Here is a 22,167-nt window from a genome sequence, read left to right on the forward strand (position 1 = left end):
ACCCCAAATAACCTGGGTTCCCCAAACTTGTATTTCAAGGAAGAACTGCATACTGAGTGAGAAAAATTGGAAATCTCAAGGCCTCCCACACGTGTCTTTAATCTTGATATGATGACTGCTCTGTGGCAAGAATAAATTACTTCTTGCAACATGAAGTCGTTTTTGATCCATTCTGTGAGAGGCCACTTCATGATACTCAGAACTTGGCTATGGTCCTTGGGCTGAGTCCCTTGGAAATTGCAGAAGCAAAGGACAGCTCCAGGAGATTAGGGGTATCTTACAATATAACCATTACTTGGCCCCAACAGTGATCTCCAAATTGTTATGGATTTGGGGATTCCTATCAATGTGCTTGACACTTGATGCAATGCAATTGCGTTAGAGAATGCACTGCAAAATGAGAAGAATCACATGCTTGCCTATAAATGGGACAACTCAGAGTATTTGTATTCATGGCTCAGGGGTCTGGTGTGAAATCCACATATGGAGAATATCCTGTTCCACTTCTGCCAATATGCAACTGTTAAGTAACCATTTCGCTCATCGGTAACAGGTTTTATGGAGCAGAGTTTGGCAATGAGTGCCAAGAATCCTGTTTCTCTGCTTCCCTATTACCTTTAGGTTACAGTTTCCCCAATTTGTCACTTACGATCAGCTTCTGAAGATCAGTGAGCTGGGATGGGAACTCAGTGGAGTTGTTGGAGATAGAGCCCCAGTAGCGTGGGAACAGAGTTGGCATTTGAGAGAAAAAAGCTAGAAATTCTGCCTCTGGAAGTGTAATAAGAGGAACCTGCGTGAAACAAAGCAGTTGACTTTTTCCCACCGCCATGATCCAGGCCCCAAAGGTGATCTGGAACTGGACAGAACAGTGGTGACAGAAGGCATGAGTTCAGTTTTAAACCCCACTCTATAACATTCTACAAAGAATAACTATGCTATGCCTAGTTAGAATCTTTTTTCCAAATTATAATTGCTGAGAGTAAAATGTGACGTTAGATAGTTCACTGCACAAAACCAAAAACAGCAGAAGAGAAACAAAAAGAAATCACCTCCACAACTTCTGCTCTCTGTAAGACATTCAGAGCAGAAACCAAGTCACTGGAGGGAAAATCTTGGTAGTTTTCTTGCCAAGTGTAAGAAAATTTATCATGAGATCCTGGCCAAAAAACTCTTTCAAACTCATAGTTTCTAAAAGTATTTTTTACAAAGAGTGATCTCCTTGGTTAGGAGCATTTGTACATAGAGTTTTGTTTTGTGCAGGTGGAATAAGAACCCAATTCCACATACAGTCAGTGCAGAGCAATTTGGGTTTCTCTTTCAAGTCCTGAGGCGTGGATACTATTACCTTTGCATCGGAGAAGCAGTTTCCTCATGGCCACATGACCTTAGATCCACTCTGTAGCTACGGGTATTTGGGCCAAACACCATTTCCTAATATTTACTTGCAAAGATTTTTACACATCATTTTTTATAGGAATAGCCATTTGTACTTAAAATAGAGTTTTGGAAAATGACCGATGTAACTCCAACGATGAGAAAAGTAAATATAAGCACAGTCTGGAACCGATAAATTATAGACCAAGAACCAGAATGGACTTGCAGTGAAGATTCAGGCTCAGAGAGGCACACTGACTTGCCTGAGATCACACACCCTTTTGGGAGCCTAGCTGGTGTTCTGAGTTAGTCTGGTGTGTCTGGTGTGCGTTCATTATATCACCCACCTTTTTACTTGTATCTCAGGTATCCATTGCACCACTGAGTTGTGTACTCTTGGGTAAGCCATTATCTTCTCTGTGCCTTTGTTTACTGTAAAAGGAGATCATTCACTTAGGTGAAATCCAGGTCTCTCAAGTTCTCTGACTCTTTGATTTCCCCCTGTCTGTTAGATTGAAGTGCATGTTAAACCCCAATTTCCTGAACACATTATTTTTTTCTCTCTTAAGGAAAAATCTGTGCTGGAGGAAATAGATGTGATAGTGGCCAGCTTGCTGGATATTCTGCTGAGGACCATATTGGAGATCACCAGCCGACCTCAGCCGTCCAGCTCAGCAATGCGGTTCCAGTTCCAGGATGTCACTGTAAGATCATAGAGCAGATGGCACGTGGAACAGGGCCTGGTTATGCTTGTTAAAGCCTCAGTCACGTTGCAGGTGGCTTGATGTTATAATCTGGAAAATCTGACCTTAGGAGAGTAACCCATGAGCATTTCAAAATCATATGAGGTTACCTTAATTTTACAAGGAAACCAAGATATAAAGCATGTTTGTTAAAGGAACTTGGAATAAGCAGTTTTTAATTGCAGAAAGCCAGCTTTGATATTAGTCATACCTTGTCCAGTTTAAATTAATCCCAGATTTTGTATCCCAAGTCAACTTGATAACTTTTTATTTTCTTATCATCCATCAAATTGCTTGAGGAAATGAGAAGAGTGAAACAGAGTAATAAGAGTCAGGGGCCCTGAGTTTTCATTCCAGATTTTTCAATCTGACTAGTCATGATCATAACTTTTCTCAGCCTCAGTTTCCTTAGCTAGGAAATGAGAAGGTTGAAACTGGCAATTTTATTTATTTATTTATTTATTTTTGAGATGGAGTCTTGCTGTGTCGCCCAGGCTAGAGTACAGTGGCACAATCTTGGCTCACTACAACCTCTGCCTCCTGGGTTCAAGCGATTCCCCCTGCCTCAGCCTCCTGAGTAGCTGGGATTACAGGTGCCCGCCACCATGCCCAGATAATTTTTGTATTTTTAGTAGAGACAATGTTTCACCATGTTGGTCAGGCTGGTCTCGAGCTCCTGACCTCAGATGATCCACCCGCCTCGGCCTCCCGAAGTGTTGGGATTACAGGCATGAACCACCATGCCTAGTCTGCAATTGGCAAAATTTAAGGTGCTTTGAAGTGCCACTATTTTGAGTCTAATATTATATCTGTATTTTATATTCATGTAAAACATTAAGAAAAAATATTAGGCCGGGCGCGGTGGCTCAAGCCTGTAATCCCAGCACTTTGGGAGGCCGAGACGGGCGGATCACAAGGTCAGGAGATCGAGACCATCCTGGCTAATACGGTGAAACCCCGTCTCTACTAAAGAATACAAAAAAAAAACTAGCTGGGCGACGCGGCGGGCGCCTGTAGTCCCAGCTACTTGGGAGGCGGAGGCAGGAGAATGGCGTTGAACCTGGGAGGCGGAGCTTGCAGTGAGCTGTGATCCGGCCACCGCACTCCAGCCCAGGCGACAGAGCCAGACTCCGTCTCAAAAAAAAAAAAAAAAAAAAAAAATATTAAGAAATAATATATCTAGCAGTTAAAAATGTGTATCTATTTATGTATATACAGGAATACAAAATGGTATAGCTACCATGGAAAATAGTGGCTCTCCTATATATACTATAATATACAAGTTATGAACGGTGCACTTTCTCAATACTCTCATCAGCATTTGGGGTTGTCTCTATTTGGAGTGGAGAGCATTCTGATAGCTATGTAGTGGTATCTTATTGTGGTTTTAATTTTCACGTCCCTAATGGCTAATGATGTTGAGCATCTATTCACATACTTATTTGCCATCTAAATATCCTCTTCAGTAAAATGTCTTTTCATGTCTTTTTGTCATTTTTTTAATTGGATTGTTTTTCCACTGTTGAGTTTTTATTTCTTTTTATAATATGTGGTTTGCAGGTATCTTCTCCTACCCTGTAACTTGTTTATTCATCCTCTTAACAAGCTCTGCAGAGCAAAAATTTTTAATTTCATGTAAGTCCAGTTTATTAATTTCCTTTTATGGTTCAAGCTTTGACTCTTTTTGCCTAGCCCTGTATCTTAAATGTTATCTCCTAGTTTCTTTCCTAAAAGTAGTATAGTTTTATATTTTACGTGTAAGTCCTTAACCATTTTGTATGTGTCAGATAATTCTAACAGTCTGACATTGCAATGTGGACATCTATTATCTTTTTCATTCAATTTGAGATTTTCTTAGATCTTAATAGGATGTGTTATTTTCTCTTATGACCAAGACATTTCTATATTATAAGGTTTTGGATCTTACATAAACCTTCTGTTTTAGCTGGCTTTATGTGACACCACTCATCAGGGGAACAGTGAGTGCCTACATGTTATGGTGAGACAGAGATAGAAATCCAGCTTTGCCTCTTGGCTTCCATTGACACCTGAGGCAAGAGGGCTTCTTCTTACTGCTGATTGAGGTGGAAGTTCTGGTTCTGCATGTGGTCTCTACTGACAAAGTGGTGGGAGTGGCTTTGTTACTGCTGGGCCATAGTAGCCATCCTGACTCTCTACTAGGCCTCTTTGACACCACCTCGGTGGGGAGGGAAAAAATGTGACTTGTTACTGCCAGTTGTGGGTGGAAGTCCAGGTTGCTCCCATTGTTTTCATGACCCATGGGTATGAAAGTACCTGCTCCCTATTTGACCTTCTCTGGCTCCACTCTAGGAGAGATGTTGGGGCACCTCACTACATCCTCATGAGGGTGGAAGTCTAGGCTCCTCACTTAGCCTTTGCAGTGAACGGGTGACTGAGGCCAAAGTTTTCTGTGGTGTTCAGCTGGAATAGAGCAGTTGTGGCTAAAAGTATTGCCCTGCAGGGCTGCCCTTTCCTGGTCCTTTGGCTGGAGAAATAAGGTTTTATTGGGACTTTGTCTTTTGTCTGCCAACTATTGGTCTTTCACAGTTGCTGGCCTCTGCAGCCGTGTGTTTGAAATATATGAGGCAAAAAAGAAAACCCAAAGAAATCTACACCATGCCCTTCCTCAGGTCCCAAGGTTCTTGGCCAGTCTGCCCTCTCTCCCCTCCTGTCAGAGTCTTTTTCTGTTTGTTTTATATTTGATATTCAGGTTTTTAGTTGTACTTAGCAGGAGGAATAGGGGAGAAGTGTGTCTATACTTTCAACCTGGAAGAGGAAGGATGTCTCTTTCATTATGGTTTTGATGGTAACATTTTAATTGTTTCCTAGCAATATAACTCTTACATAGTTCAAAAGTTATAATGGCACAGCAAACAAAATCATAGCAAATGCTGGACATGGTTAAAGATTGCCTGAGATCAAAAGCTAAAACATTTTTTAAACTGCTTTCTATTGATGTGCAGAGTGTACAAGGTTGTTGTGCATCAAATCTCTGTGGCATACATGTATGTGGTCTTCGGGTCATATGGTGTAATAACCAATGCTAATTAGGATACTTCAGGAAGTCAGTGAATCAGGTCTGTGGGTGGAGGTGGGGTAGGGCAGGCAGAGTGATTGTCCCGTGTACTAAATTATAAGAAAATCACATGAGGAGAATCCTTCCTACATGGCTCTGTGGTACCCCTTGCTGTATGAGAAACCAAACTCTCAAGGTATGTGGGGTGAAATTTTCCATGAAACACACACATAAATTATTTGACATCTTTGCTTTTGTGCTTGAAGACTTTTTTTTTGGAGAATACTCAGACAAACCTAGCTTGATTTCTTCTCTGCCATTGCACTGACTGATGTTGGTCAAGTTACTAATGTCTCTAAGCCTCTGTTTCTTTGTCTTTAAAACAGAGAAAATAGGCCGGGCGCAGTGTCTCACGCCTGTAATCCCAGCACTTTAGGAGGCCAAGGCGGGCGTATTGCTTGAGACAGGGGTTCGAGACCAGCCTGGCCAACTTGTTGAAATCCCTACTAAAAATACAAAAAAATTAGCCAGGCGTGTTGGTGGGTACCTGTAATCCCAGCTACTCGGGAGACTGAGGCACAAAAACGGCTTGAACCCAGGAAGTGGAGGTTGTAGTGAGCCGAGATCACAGCACTGCACTCCAGCCAGGGTGACAGAGCGAGACCGTGTCTCATAAATAAATAAATAAATCAGAGAAAATAGTTGTACTTATCTCAAAGTTAGTGTGAGGATTCCTCAGATCTGTAAAGGTGTTTAAACAGTATCTGGTCTGCTAACTCGACCAATGCTGGGCATTAGTCATTATGGTAGCAGCAGCAGTCACAGTCATACCATGATTGTTGCAGACGTGCTTGATGTATTGTTGTTGTTATAATAATTCTATGGCGAGAAATATGCCTTGGTCATTCACAAAATCCATTCTCTGGAGACTGAAGATCTGTTGAGTTTCTTTATGATTTTCTCACAGAGAACAGGCTTTCTGAATAGGGAGTCTTTACATGACAGTTCTACATTGAGCACCTTTTCATTCTGTGCAGACACATATGGAAAAGTGCCCATGACAGGTAGACACACTGTGAGTAAACGCAGATCCCACAGTGTGCCATGATGAATTCTTGCAGTGTTCTGTAAGCACCATGATTGTTACCCTGCCTCCCAGCCACACCAGCATGAGCACTGGCTTCTGCTGTATCATAATTCCAGATAACAGAGGCCTTATTTTTACAATTTAAAAGGATTGTACTTTTTGTTTTCCCACCAACTGTTTTTTGAACTTTAAAATGCTTTCTCTAGCGAGAAAAAAAAAAAAGCACCATTGTGATCAATTCCTTTCAACAGTCTAATTATAGGTAGAAGCAAATTCTATAAAGCAGTACAAATGACCACTTGCCTTGCATTCTCAACTGATGGAGCTCCAGAGTTCCTTACAATTATAAATGCTTACTTGTTCATAACTCTGTTAAGTACCATTTATGGAGCAGGTGATTCCTCTGGGCATAGGCCAGGTCTAAGACAGCTACTCTGATGTGTTCATCTAAAAATTTCATGTGTTGTCGGTTTGTGATTGGGGTATGGAAATGGGTCTGGGTTAATTCTATAAGAAATATGTGGAAAAAATAATGTATATGTATAATAGCTTTCATGAAGACAGTTGTAGCCATCCAATACCCGTGCTATACAGAATCATTTACAGAAATTCTCATTATACTCAAATCTATACATAAAATGGCTACTGAGGACTACCGAGTTTTTAAGGTGATTTATATATAAGAAAGTATCACATTGCAGCTAAGTACATCTTGGCCACTGATGGCTTTTTATTTCTTTTTAACAAATTATAGGTCTAGGATTTTCATATCGATACATTCTTAAAATATCTTAAAAACAAAGAAAATTACATTATGGATAAAATATACATTAGTAATTGGACGTCACCACTAAAAGACTTAGTCGTGTAACCAAATACCACCTGTCCCCCAAAAACCTATGGAAATAAAAAAATTTAAAAATTAATTAAAATTTAAATTTAAAAAATAGAGCAAAAAATTACATTATGGATAAAATATACATTAGTATATTTTAGTAATTGGACATGTAGGCCTCCTAACAGAGTTGAATGTGGTTGGAGTTCCTAAACAGCGTAAGTGAATAAATGACATTGTAGAGTAGATGTTGGGATTGACAATAATCATCCTAAATGCCTAAGGGATTATATGTCATGGTTATAAGTTATTGCAATGGGCCTAAGTCAGGTATGACAAATAAAATCATAAATCTGGATTCAAACAGGTTGTTCCCCTATGTATATTGACTGTAAAGACTTAAGATGAAAGTCTATTCATTATTGCATACTATTTCTTATTACTAAATTTACAACAAATAATATGTCATTTTTCCCACTTCAGCATATTTCACTATTCACAGGATTGTGTGTTGAAGTAAATGTCTTAGGAAAATTAATCTAATAGCTGTATTGAAGACAATGTGAATATGGTATGGAAAAACTAAGAGATGGAAAAGAGATGAATGGGTTTCTGCTAACTAGATTTGCATTTTTAAGTCAAGGCATATTAAGAGAAAGGTAAAAAAGTATGAACCTTAGTTATCAACTGTTGGATTCTAGTATACTTACTAATATTTTAATTATAACCAAAAAAATCAGGTGTATTTTCTCTATACAATCAAATAGTCTGAGCAGAGGAAGATGAGTCACTGAGTACCGACTTCTAGAACCAGAGATGCCTGGGTTCACGTCCCAGTCTCACAATTCTCAAGCTGTGGAACCTGGGGTAAATTTCTGAATCTTAAGAGATAATTATCTTTTCTTTAAAGTGAAGTTGATTGTGTCTCCCCAACAAGGCCCAAACAAGGAATGAACTCAATAGTGTAGTCAAAGTATAGTAACTTACACATAGTGCCATTCCATCAATCATAGTGTTGTCACATGTCTTTTTTATTTTATTGAGGTATAATTGACATAAAACAAATGACACCTGTTTGAAATATACAATTTTAGTTTTGACATATGTGTATTCCTATGAACCATCACCACAATCAAGATAGCAAATATGTTCATCACTTTCAAAAGCTTCCTTGTGCCCCTCTTGATTGCCTCTCTTTTGCTTCTCCATGCTACCTCATCCCCAAGCAACTACTGACCTGCTTTTTATAGTAACTTATCCGTTACTGTACGTAACTTCGCATTTTTTAGAATTTGATATGAATGGAATCATGTAGTACATAGTTATTATTATTAATCATATAATACATAGTTTTTTGCGGGGGGGCATTGGGTCAGGGAATTCTGTCTTCACACACAATATATTTGAGTTTCATCCTTATTCTTTTGTCTATCAATAGTTTATTCCTTCTTATTGCTGAATAGTATTCCATTGTATGGCTATACTGCAATTTGTTCATTCATTCACCTCTTGGTAGACATTTGAGTTGTTCCTAGGTTTGGCTGTTGTGTTCCATTTACCTGTTTTTCTGTTTTGACACCAATAACATACTATCTTGATTCTCATGTTTTATAATAAATCTTAAAGTCAGAAAGTGTAAGTCTTCCAACTTTACTTTTCTTTTTCAAAGTTGTTTTGACTATTTTAGGTCCTTTTCACTTCCTTATGGATTTTAAAGTCAGATCAGCGTTTCAATTTCTAACCCCCAGAGCTATGTTAGGATAATTAGTGGGATTGCATTGAATCTATATATCGATTTGGGGATAATTGACTTTTTTTTTTTTTTTTTTTGAGATGGAGTTTCACTCGTGTCACCCAGGCTGGAATGCAGTGGTGCAATCTCGGCTCACTGCAACCTCCACCTCCTGGGTTCAAACAATTCTCCTGCCTCAGCCTCCCAAGTAGCTAGGATTACAGGCATGCACCACTATGCCCGGCTAATTTTGTATTTTTAGTAGAGCTTGGGTTTCACCATGTTGGCCAGGTTGGTCTCAAACTCCTGACCTCAGGTGATTCACCCGCCTCAGCCTCCCAAAGGATTACAGGCATGAGCCACCATGCCCAGCCAGAATTGACATCTTTTTTTTTTTTTTTTTTTTTTGAGGCGGAGTCTCGCTCAGTCGCCCGGACTGGAGTGCAGTGGCCAGATCTCAGCTCACTGCAAGCTCCGCCTCCCGGGTTTATGCCATTCTCCTGCCTCAGCCTCCCGAGTAGCTGGGACTACAGGCGCCCACCACCTCGCCCAGCTAGTTTTTGTATTTTTAGTAGAGACGGGGTTTCACCGTGTTAGCCAGGATGGTCTCGATCTCCTGACCTCGTGATCCGCCCGTCTCGTCCTCCCAAAGTGCTGGGATTACAGGCTTGAGCCACCGCGCCCGGCCCAGAATTGACATCTTATTTTACAATGTACAATCTAATTTTATATGCCCCTATGTAATTCGTGCATTACTGCTTGTCCACATGGATATTATATAGTACTATAAATGTTTAACCGTCCATAGGACATAAATTTACATATTTACTAACACTTCTCGCCAACATGCTTACAAGCAAGGATACTTCCTCGAACAAACAAACAACAATATCTTAACGATATTGCATTTCCCAATCCTAATATTAACATGTAATCTCTTCATTTTTTTAAAGTCTTAACTCCACCCCTCAGTGTTTTGCAACCTTCAGTGTGCAGATTTTACACATCTTTTGTCGTATATATCAGTAATTATTTCATATTTTAATGATATTATTTTAAATTTCAATTTCAGATTGTTCATTTTTAGTGTGTAGAAGTAAAATTGATTCTTGTACATTGATCTTATATTCTGGAATGTAAATAAACTCAGTTCTAGTAGCTCTTTATCAATTTCATAGCTTTTTCTATATACACAGCTGTGCTTTCTGTGAAGAGAGACAGCTTTTTAAAAATTCCTTTCAAAGCTGTATTCCTGATTGCCTTTTCTTGCCTTATTGCACTGACTAAAACTTTCAGTACAATGTTGAATAGGGGTGGTGAATAAGCTTTTGGAGGTTTGAAAAGTCTTTATTTTGTCTTTGCTTTTGGAAGATACTTTTATATTTTATATTTTGGAAGATATTTTTCTTGGTTAATAGTTTTTGGGTTATTTTTTTTTTTCCTTTTAGTTCTCTGAAGCTGTTACTCCATTGTCTTTCAGTTTGTATTCTTTCCAAGAGAAATCTTTTCTCATGTTTGTCTTTGTTCTTCTCTATATAATGTACCCTTTTTTTTTCTGAATAGTGTTTTAAGATTTTCTCTACCACTGGCTGTAAGCAATTTGATTATGATGTGCCTTGGTGTAATTTTCTTCTTGTTTCTTGTGCTTGGGGTTTGTAGAGATTCTTTGATATATAGGTTTATAATTTTCAAAGAGTTTGAAAAGGTTTTCTTCTCATTTCTTCAATTATTTTTTCTGTCTCTTCCTTCTCTTCGAGATTACAGTTACATAGATATTCTACTACTTGAAGTTGTCCTACAGTTCGCTGATGCTTTTTTCTGTTTTTCTATCTATTTCAGTTTTTTCTGTCTATGCTTTGTTTTGGAGAATTTCTACTGCCCTCCCTTTCAAGTTCAATAATTTTTTCTTCTGCAGTGTCTAATCTGCCACTCGATCCATTCAGTGAATATTCATCTCACAAATTGTAGCCTTCATCTCTAGAAGTTTAATTTGGGCTCTTTTTATGTCTGCCATGTCTCTAAATTAATATATTCAGTCTTTCCTCTAGCGTCCTGAATAATTAGAATACAGTAATATAGCTATGTTAATGTTCTTGTCTGGTAATTCTATTATCTGTGTCATTTCTGGATCTGTTTCTATTGATGTATTACTTTTTCTCCTCATTTACATCATTTTTTCCTCCTTCTTGACCTGCTTGGCAATTTTTCATTGCATGCCAGACATTGTGAATTTTACATTGTCGAGAGGTGGATTTTTTTAATTTCTAAAAAATGTATTTGAGCTTTGCTATAGAATGAGGTTAAATTTATTGGAAACTGATCATTTTAGGTCTTGCTTTTGAAGTTTGTGAGGTAGGACCAGAACAGCATTACTCTAGGAGTAATTTTTCCCAGTACTAAGGAAACACTCTTTTTGGTACTCTAATTGATGCCTTATTAATTGTGAGGTTTTTCCAGTCTGGCTGGTTTAAAAAAAAAAAAGGCACTATTATTCCCAGTCGTGTGTGTGAGCACCAGGCACTGTTCTCTCAATTCTTCCAGATCATTCTTTTCCTAGTGTTGGGTTGGGTTACTTCCTTACACACATACACAAAAATATTAGTAATGTTGCCTTTAAACTTTTTATTTCTTTTGTTAAATATCAAGGATTTCCATGTTCATTAACAAAGTGTATGTTGAGCTTGAAGGGTGTTTTTTCCACACTGGTTAGTTTCTTGAATATTTACCCTAAAAAATGTAACAGACAATTATTTGTCATACCCATGTGTTGCAAATGATTATCTGCAAACAAAGATCTAGCCTAAGTACCTGGTTACCCTGACATGGTCTTCAAGTATTATACCTTCCTTGGGTCTCCCATGGCAGTGGGTGAGGATACATTGAACTTTCCTGACCCACCTGCCTCTGTTGAAAATTCCCACTTCTCGGCCGGGCGCGGTGGCTCAAGCCTGTAATCCCAGCACTTTGGGAGGCCGAGACGGGTGGATCACAAGGTCAGGAGATCGAGATCATCCTGGCTAACACGGTGAAACCCCGTCTCTACTAAAAAATACAAAAAACTAGCCGGGCGAGGTGGCGGGCGCCTGTAGTTCCAGCTGCTCGGGAGGCTGAGGCAGGAGAATGGCGTGAAACCGCGAGGCGGAGATTGCAGTGAGCTGAGATCCGGCCACTGCACTCCAGCCTGAGCGACAGAGCGAGACTCTGTCTCAGAAAAGAAAAGAAAAGAAAATTTCCACTTCTCAGGGCTTTTAGTCTCTACTTACAAAGTCTGTAGTCATTTCCATGTAAAATCTAAGAAACCAGTTCCCAATTAAATTGCGCTTCTGTAAATATACAGTTAGTCACCAGTGATTGCCTCTCCTATTGTATTTGTTTTGTTTTAAATGTTATTACTCTGTTTAAAAGTAGATAAATTCTTTGCTGAGCAAAAAAGGTTGCATTGAAAATGCAAGCACTTTAAATTAGAAGTTCATTCAAAAATGCAAGTGATAGCAATTTTATGTAGGTCTTCAAATCTATGGATGCTATGTTTACTTTTTTATTGTTAATTTTTAAGAATTAGAATTTGTGGTTATAAATCACATAGAGCCCAAGCACAAAAAGAATGGCCAATTAAAAAAATTATTTTCAATCCTCCAAGACATCTGAATGACACTATTTTTTAAAAGGAGATTGAAATGAACATTATGCAAAGTATGGCTTTCATTATACCCTGTGAGTCAGCAGATCAACTCTCTGATGAGTTGGAGGAGGTCATATGAATTCAAAAATGGAGCATGAAGCTACAGGAAGGGCTTTGGATGCAGAAAGACTGGGGATAACTCCAGCTCTGCTACTTTCTAGCTGAGTGATTTGGGGCAAGTCATTAAGCACATCAGAAACTACATTTTACCTTCTTCAAAAAGGTATTATACCCCCTACCTCATAGTGTTGATATGAAACTTAAATGATATAATTAGTGCAGACATTTTAAATGCTCAGTAAATGATCATCACCCTCAGTGCCTTACCTTCTTTAAATGTGTGAAGTTAGTTCCCAAGTGAAAATCTTCCACCCAAGTTAAAAAAAAAAAAAATCGTCTCTAAAATTATAAATTTCTGAATACCAGGTAAATAAATGGTAATCATCATAGGGAGAAGTTTTGGCTGTGATATTTTGGGTAATTTAGATTAGGAAGACTTCACAGGGCAAGTTTGGATCATAGTGATTTCATTTTAACATATTCTCTTTGAGGACAGTTCAGTGTAAGTTACTGATGTTCTTTTATGTCCTTACTAAAAGAAAAAAAAATATGCTTTTTTTTTTTTTTTTTTAACTTAGGGGGAGTTTGTTGCTTGTCTCCTGTCCCTATTACGACAAATGACTGATAGACATTATCAACAGCTTCTTGATAGTTTCAATACGAAGGAAGAACTAAGGGTAAGTGACTTTTTAAAATTATTTTCTTTAACATATCTTTTTAGTTTCTCTTGTTTTTATTCATCACTGTTCAGATAAATCCTACACAATTGCTTTACCTGTTTCCATTAAGTTCTAAGCAGTTTTTTCTCAGTCTCATCCACAGATCTGCTCATCTATATTTGCTTTTAAAGATTTCTATTACTCAGGCAAAGCTATTAACTCTCATTTCAGAGAAGGATATAGGATGTGAAGTATCTGTCATCAAAGTTCAGTAAACTAGAAGCAGAATAACAGAACTGAAGCGATAAAAACAAATAGACTAACTCTGCGAACCTAGAAATATTGCCTTAATAGGAGCTAAAGGAGAATATGTAAATATGTTCGCTCGTTTCATCTCACTAAAACCATAATGAGAAGTTCTGGCTACAACTTTTTGACTAGGGATACAGAGTTGTATTTGATATTCTGTATCAACTATAGTCTAATCAATATGCTGTGCTACTCTGACAAGCTGACATTAAATAGGAAATATGGATGCCAGGTTTATAAAAATCCGGTATTTACTGAGATTTGCGGAAATGTAATGCATTGGTTTCACGAAATGCTTGATTATTCTTAGAGGAATGATATGATCCATCATCTTCCTTATTTACTTTTATTTCTCTTCCATCTCTTCAGTTTTCCAGACAACTTTAATATGGAAACCATCATATTGGAAGTGTTGCTTTTAAGCTGGGTGGTGGAGAATTATAGGACCAAAAGTACAGTTCCGCTATGACATGTGCTTGATTGGAAGCCTTCCCAGTGCCTTAGGGGAAGAAATTACTGATTTTTTAATATAGATAATGCATAGGGGTAGCTTGTCTTTGACTTTAACTGAAAAATATTGTATGATCTCAGAAAAATCTTCCTGTTGTTACCTTAGAGAAGTTGACAAGCTGAGTCATATAACACGAAGAATCATTTGTGGCAGATATAATCCCTCAGCAGTCAGTCATTTGGCATATGGCATCATGTTTTTCGTTCTTATATTCAATCTTTTTTCTTTTTTTTTTCTTTTTTTTTTTTTTTTGTTTGAGATGGGTTTTACTGTTACTCAGGCTGGAGTGCAGTGGTACAATCATGGCTCACCCCTGGGCTCAGACAATCCTCCTGCCTCCGCTTCCCGAGTAGCTGCGACTACAGGCACATGCCACCACACTTAGCTAATTTTTAAATTTTTTTGTAGAGGCGGAGTCTCACTGTGTTGCCCAGGCTGTTCTCAAACTCCTGGCCTAAAGAAATCCTCCCATCTCAGCCTCCCAAAGTACTCGGATTACAGGCATGAGCCACCATGCCTGGCCTTTCATTCAATTTTGAGTTTAGAATTAAAAATGGATAAAAGGCCTTAGGACTTAACCACTCTGAGTACAGAAATCTATAACATCAAAAGGAAGATGACTGTGCATTTATGCATTTATTAACTTTCATTAGAAATTGTATTCTTAACACAGTTAAAGAATCGTTAGGTTTTACTTAAGGAGTCTGTGACTTCATATTTGAAAATTTCCCATAGGAAAAGCCTACACATTTTTTTTTATGCAGCCTGGAAATTAAAAAACAGCAGAGAAGCATAAACTGAAAGACGTGATTAATTATCCAGATGTTGAGTTTTATGCTTTGGTATTCATGTTAGCAGTAATAAAACAAATGGAAATAATGAATAAAATGTTTTATGTAGACTTTTCTCATTTCAGGCAGCCAATGCACCTCTTCAAAGGACAATTATATTCCCCTCTCAAAATTATTGAGGCTGGCAGGGCACCGTGGCTCAGGCCTGTAATCCCAGCACTTTGGGAGGCCAAGGCGGGTAGATCACCTGACATCAAGACCAGCTTGACCAACATAGCAAAATCCCATCTCCACTAAAAACACAAAAATTAGCTGGGCATGGTGGCGCGTGCCTGTAGTCCCAGCTGTTTGGGAGGCTGAGGCGGGAGAATCACTTGAACCCAGGAGGTGGAGGTGGCAGTGAGCCGAGATTACACCAGTGCACTCCAGCCTGGGAAACAGAGTGAGACTCTGTCTCAAAAAAAAATAAAAAAATAAAAAAATAAAAATAGCGAGACCTTCTGACCAGGAGAATTATTTAATGATATTAATTACTTAATCTGCCATTCAGGAAGTGGATATTGAGCAACTCAAGCATGGCAAGCGCTGTGCACCATGTACTAGGGACGTAACCAGGCACAAGATGTCCTGTCCCTATAGGGGAGTAATCAGACCAATAATGGGCATTAGCACCCTAAGTGGTGAATGTGCAGGGTAAGCACGTGGTGCTATAGAGCATGTGGGAGTTGCTGCCAACCCAGACTCAAGGCATCAGGAAACTTCCCAAGGGAGGTCTCAGCTGAGAACTGAGGTTAGTAGGAGTGTGCTAGATGTGTATTTGGCTGGAACGTTCAAACGTCTCTACTAAAATATCACCTGAATGCCCCGACTGACACAGCACACTCTCTACCCCACCTCTATAACACTTATTAGAATCTGAAATATTTTTGTTTATTTGTTTATGTGTATTTCCCACTGGGCCATGAGCTCCTTGATGTCTGAAGCTTTGTCTGGCTCACTGCTGTATCCTCAGATTCCAGACCATGCCTAGCACATAGCAGGCATTCAAGAAATAGTTGTTGATTGTTTGATAGAATATAGAGTTTAAGGCTGTATGAATGAGTGCAGACTCTGTTTTGAGGACATTTTGAAGCTTTTGAGGGTTTTAAGAAGGGAGAGACAAGATCACATTTGAGGGAAGAAAGACCTGTCTGGTTGCACTATTGAAAATGCATTTGGCCAGACATGGTACCTCATGCCTGTAATCCCAGCACTTTGGGAGGCCAAAGCAGGAGGATCACTTGAGCCCATGAGTTTGAGACCAGCCTAGGCAATATGGCAAGATCCTGTCACTATGAAAAATTTTTAAAAACTAGCTGGGTGTGGTGGCACACGCCTGTAGTCCCAGCTGCTCAAGAGGGTGAGATGGGAGTATCGCCTCAGCCAGGGAGGTGGAGGCTGCAGTGAGCTGTGATCGCACCACTGCTCTCCAACCTGGGCAATAGAAGGAGACCCTGTCTCAAAAAAAAAAAAAAAAAAAGAAAGAAAGAAAGAAAGAAAGGGGATTCACTGAGGTCAAGATGAGAGGCAGAACTCTATAAAAGATTTGAGGTAGTAACCTAAGCTAGAAGTGACTGTGGCTTGAAATAGAGGCGATTGTGGAGATAGATTCTAGGGACATTTAGGAAGTTGAATTGGCAGGACTCGATGACTGATACTATTAAAAAGGTGAAGGAGAGGGAGGAGTTGTAAATGACTCTTAGGCCTTTTGACAGTTGGCTGGATGTTGGTGTGGTGCCATTCACTGCGTGAGGATCCCAGGAGGAGTTAGGTGTACAGGTTTGGGAGCAAAGGTAAATTCAGTTTCAACCTGAGTTTGGCCACCCGAGGGACATTTAGATGGAGTTGTTTAGTAAGTTGTGTCTGAAGTTCAAGAGAGAGAGCGATGGGTTGTGGAATGTAGATCCGGAAACTATCAGCCAACTGACATCATGGGAGTAAATGTGAACATCCAAGGAGAGTGTAGAGTTTGAATGGCCAAAGGACCTACATAGAATCCTAAGCCTAAGGAGGGAGGCATGATAAACAGCGCCTGCTCCTGCAAGGAGGTCAAGTACCATCATGAAAGGTTCCCTAAATATTGTTGGTGAACCTGATGGGCAGTTTCACTGATGAGGGTGAAAGCCAACTTGTCATGGATTGAAGAATAGAAAAAAAAAAAAATAGAAAATGATACAGTGGATTGTATGCAGTGTTTCAAGAAGAGGAAGGATAAGTTTGGATGTGTAGACTGTTTTGATGAATACTTATGATGGAGGAGACTTAAGCATGTGTAAATATATTCGTGATTAGAGCTGGTGGAGAGGGAGAAGCTGAAAATCTAAGAAAGAGGTACTAACTTTCAGGGTGAGGTCTCTGAGAAGGCAGCAGGAAGGGACAGAATTATCCTTGACTGGGAATAAGATTCTTACACTTTTCCAGTGTAAGAATGAAAGAAATAACTGGAGTGAATGCAGGCTAGAGGACATATATTTAACTTACTAAAGGCTGATTAGTCATCTTTGGGTTTTTTTGTTTTTTTGTTTTGTTCTGTTTTGTTTTTGAGAATGAGTCTCACTCTGTTGCCAGACTGGAGTGCAGTGGCGCAATCTTGACTCACTACAACCTCTGTTACCCAGGTTCAAGCAATTCCCCTGCCTCAGCTTCTCAGGTAGCTGGGACTACAGGCATGCGTCACCATGCCTGGCTAATTTTTGTATTTTAGTAGAGATGAGGTTTCACCATGTTGGCCAGGATGGTCTCAATCTCCTGACCTTGTGATCTGCCTACCTCGGCCTCCCTAGTCATCTTGTTTTAATCTGCATTTTAAAAGTTCATATATCACCTTATAAAAGATATTAATAAATGTTTCCTGTGCTCATTGTCTTTGAAACCAAATGTTTCTAGTTATGTTCCTGAACCCTACATTGTAATATTTTCAAAGATAATAACACTTGTCCCTAGACCCTTATACAAAGTCCTTAGTACCAATTTTACTTCAGAAATCAGAATTTTTATGATTTCATAAAGACAATATGGTACATATATAGCACCTCCAATAAAATCTAGAGTGATACAAAATGTTCACTCCATATGTGATAAATAAAGACTATAAATCATTCTGGTCAGGTTTTGCTGCCAAATGGATTATAAGAGCAAAAAATTTTAGAGTAATTTTGGGTTTTGATATTGTAGTAAAGGAAGTGAAGACCTCTAAGCAGCAGGCATTTTATATGCAATTTAGTGTGTATCAGGCACTGTTCTAAGCAGTTGATTAATATTAACTCAGTTTAATCCTCAAAAGGACCCCATGAAGTAGGCCCCCATTATTTTATTGCAGATACCAATTGTTGATTCAACAAACATTTATTGAGCATCTTGATTAGACATTAGGGATATCAAGACTAATAAAAGCCTATTATTAAGGCCATCTAAATCATTCTTATAAGTAAGCATTATGTAAACTGCAGTGATATTGGCTAACAGTTACAGAACACCTCCTCACCCCCATCCCACAGCCATGAGCCAGATGTAGTGCTTACCCCACATTTCATCCTCTCCCTGCCTCCCCCGCCATGAGATTGACTGATGCTATTATTGTTAAGTAATTGGGAGAACTAGGAATTCTATTAACATCCTGAGCTCTTTGCTCAGGCAGCTAAACTCAGCTTTTCCCTAAACTTCAATAAACTTTCTTAAACCAAAATCTTTCCTATCAAATTATATAAAATTTCAATTGTCAGCTCTTTAAAGATAATAAAGCAGTTCTAGTCATAGAATGGAGATGTCTAAGAAAGGCCAGATTAGTAGAAGGAGAGTTATTTGGGGTTTTGTATGTATATTTAGGTTAGAAAGTAAATAGCAGGTAAAGTACAGTTAATAGGGTGATATTTAATGGAAAATTATAAGTGATATTGAAATTAGACACCACAAATTCCACATAACGCTACTGTTTTAAAAAGTAATAAAGTGTAGTTACCCTCCTCTCAACCCCCAATGTATCCTAATCCCCAGAGGTAGCTGCTGTTAACACTTAAAGGTATAACCTTGTACACTATTTTGTATACTATGTGTAGATGCATACATATACACACACATACACATATTTTTAATGGAATCATGCTATTTATGTTGACCTATACTTTTTTTACATGATAATATCTCATTATATAGCCCACTACCTTATTCTGCTGAATCTCATTATATGAATGCTACATAATTTAATCATTTCTGATTTTTACCATTAGAATGGGTCTTGCAGTAAACATCTTGATACACCTCTTTCTATGGACTTGTACCCATATTGCTGTAGAATAAATTCCTAGAAGTATAATTGTTGGGTCATAGGATGTATACATTTTATATTTTAATTGATACTTGACCAATTATATATAGAGACTTTCACATGAATATTCATGTTGTTTTTTATTCCTGATGTTGCTTTTTCCTTTCTTTTTAACAATTCAAAGAAAGGTAAGGTTTGTCTTAGCATTTTCCAGTGGTTCTATAAGTCAAAATGAATTTTAAAAGTATGTAGCTCCCAGGTATCTGCTAAGACTAATGGTCTTTCAACTCCATTCTTGCCTGAAGAGCCTGGATGCCTCCAGGGTTACTGCTGAAGTAGCTTCTGGCTTCCTGAGCAGTGTGCCACTTCTTCTCGGTCCTCAGGTTCCTACTTGTGTGTGAGAGCATGAGTCACAGTATCAGAACACAAGTATGTGGCAGCAAAGACCCGAGGGCTGGTACTCTGTATTGTTTTTTTCCTTCTCTAGAACATATTATTATTTTAAAATGAATAAAAGTCAACACTAGGTAGTGATTAAGATTTTTTTCCTCCTTCTGTCATCAGTAATGTTTTATTATACACCCACGTTGTACTGTAGGCTACAGTTTTGTCCATATCCTTGGTATTTCATATATGTACAGCAGTGAGACTCCTGTGCTTTGTTGATTATGACTTTTCATAGAACTATGGGAATCTTGCTATAAGCACAAGATTATACATGAGCTGGAAGTTAAGTACAGCACGATTATTATTAAGTACAGCATTGTCTCCTATATACTGTCCCACTAGCTTTCAAAAATTATATCTGATCATATATATTGATTAAAGCCCCAATCCAGCTTTAAAACTCTGAGTACTTCCCATTCCTTACAGGACAAAGTCCAATCTCCTTATCATGTTGTTTCTATCCTCAGTTTACCTTCCAACCACATCATCCTCCACCCCCTTCTGAACACCTTTCAGTCACTCCAGCCACTTCAAACTACTGTTGTATTCCTTAAAAACCAAATAATATAATTTTTAATTCCTATGAATCATTTTTTTTTTCTATCTGTAATGCCTGTTCTACCACCACCTCACTTCCATTGCCTAATGTGTACCCCTGTTAATCCCTTTTCTGATTCAGCTCACCCTACAAATCCCGCTCAGATATCACCTCGATGAAGCCTTCCCAGGATACAGTCCTCCCTCTCCGATAGCACGCAATAATGCACTCTCATTATTTGCCACTTCCTTGTGTTTTTGATGACTGTGGGCCGTTGAGAGTCGAGACCATGTCTTGGTGTCCTAAGCACAGAACCTGGAACATTAAATCTTTGTTGAAGGAATGCATGGTCTTAATATTTCTGCCTGCTTCAAAAGATTTTCAATATAATTATTTTGACTTATCTTTATTTGAATATATTGATTACAGAAAATGGTTATATAGCTCTAAAAGATTGAAAATCATTTGGGAATTATTTTGCATAAGATACTTAAAGATTCCATTTTAAGAATATAAATTTCAATGTGATAATGATTATTAACACCCTTTAATTGAATTCAAACCTCACATCAAGGGTATTACTCATTTGAAATTTGTGGCAAATTTTTTTAATGACATTTGACTGTAGTCTGAGGGTCTGTCCTGTTCATTGTTCTTGAAGTAAGAAAAAAATGTCCTACTCTGTGTAGCAGCCTCATGATGCTTTGTTTTATGGATGTCTTAACTCGTGTTTCATGAACTCAGGATTTGTCTCTCTGTGTCTTGCCAATTCTCTTTCACAAGCCTAATTTTTGTCTTGTGTTAGCTTTAAAAAAAATTTTAGATTCAGGTGGTACATGTGCAGGTTTGTTAATGAATACTTTGCATGATGCTGAGGTTTGGGCCTCAGTTGAGTCCATCACCCAAATAGTGAACATAGTACCCAATAGGCAGCTTTTCAGCCCTTTTCTTTCTCCCTTCCTCCCTTCTTTTGCAGTCCTCCATGTCTGTTCCCAGTATTATGTCAGTGTATATCCAATGATTAGCTCTCACTTATAAGTGAGAACACGGTCTTTGGTTTTTTTGTTTCCATGTTAATTCACTTAGGATAATGGCCTCTAGCTATTTGTTGCAGCAAAGGACATGATTTTGTTCTTTTTTGTGGCTGCATAGTATTCCATAGTGTAAATGTACCACATTTTTTAAGCCAATCCTGTCTTGTGTCTTTCTTAATATCATAGTATCATATGTAAGCACAAAACAGTTTTCATATGGTACAGTTAAAAAATCTAAAACACAAATTTGATCCTCTCAAACATCTGCATAAAACCCCTCAATGTCTCTACAATGCCTGCAGGATAAATGTCCAAACTCCTGACTATGGAAAAAGTTATGAAATTTTTCAATCTTTTATTTATCCCTGTTTATCTTTAAGCCCTACGTCTTGCCACTGCCCCTTGTAGTTCAGGCAACCCTGTGCTCTCTCTTGCCTCTGAGGTCTACAGGTGTTGTTCCCTCTGTGTGGAATACCTGACCTTCAGACTTATTCACATTTGCAAAGCATGCATGTATCTGTGTGGTTTTTAGATTAAGATTTCTCTCTGCCACTAAACTGTGAACTCCATGAAAGCAAAGAGCACGTTTAACGCACTTAACTATTGTGTGGCATCTTCCAGACACTCCATAAACACCTGCTGCACAAATAAATAAAAGAATGTCTCTTACCAGGTGTCTCCAGCATCTAACACAGTGCCTGGCACATAGTAAAGCACCCAATATTTATAAATCAGTACATGTCAGTGATCATTTCTAAAATCACGACAACTGTTCCTACTTTGTTTTGTATTTAAATATGGGACTTTTACTGTTTTGGAAGACTTTCACAAGAACTTTCTTACTTGAACCTCTCTCTTACTTGAACCTCTGCAGAAAAAACACTTCTATAAAGTAACACCTCCCTGTTTCTTTTTTATTTTGAACCCTGATTTGAAGAATTCCAATAATACAGTTTAACCATGTTGAATAATTTAATGTGATTAAGTGACCCTGTTGTGCTGTATGATGTAAAACAGAAAAAGAA

General features: G+C 38.4%; 1 protein-coding gene across 4 annotated transcripts in view; it reads left to right on the top strand.

Moving 5' to 3' along the window:
• The window catches only part of DOCK4 (dedicator of cytokinesis 4), a 485,368-nt gene that overhangs the window by 357,089 nt on the left and 106,112 nt on the right, over positions 1-22,167 (top strand). For all 4 annotated transcript variants that reach the window (XM_033195053.1, XM_033195056.1, XM_033195057.1 and 1 more), the window contains exons 25-26: positions 1,944-2,078; positions 13,129-13,227. In XM_033195053.1, the coding sequence (XP_033050944.1) occupies positions 1,944-2,078; positions 13,129-13,227 (234 nt within the window). The remainder of the gene's footprint in view (positions 1-1,943; positions 2,079-13,128; positions 13,228-22,167) is intronic.

Source organism: Trachypithecus francoisi, unplaced genomic scaffold (genome assembly GCF_009764315.1).
Source record: "Trachypithecus francoisi isolate TF-2019V2 unplaced genomic scaffold, Tfra_2.0 Lachesis_group4, whole genome shotgun sequence".
Taxonomy (NCBI): domain Eukaryota; kingdom Metazoa; phylum Chordata; class Mammalia; order Primates; family Cercopithecidae; genus Trachypithecus; species Trachypithecus francoisi.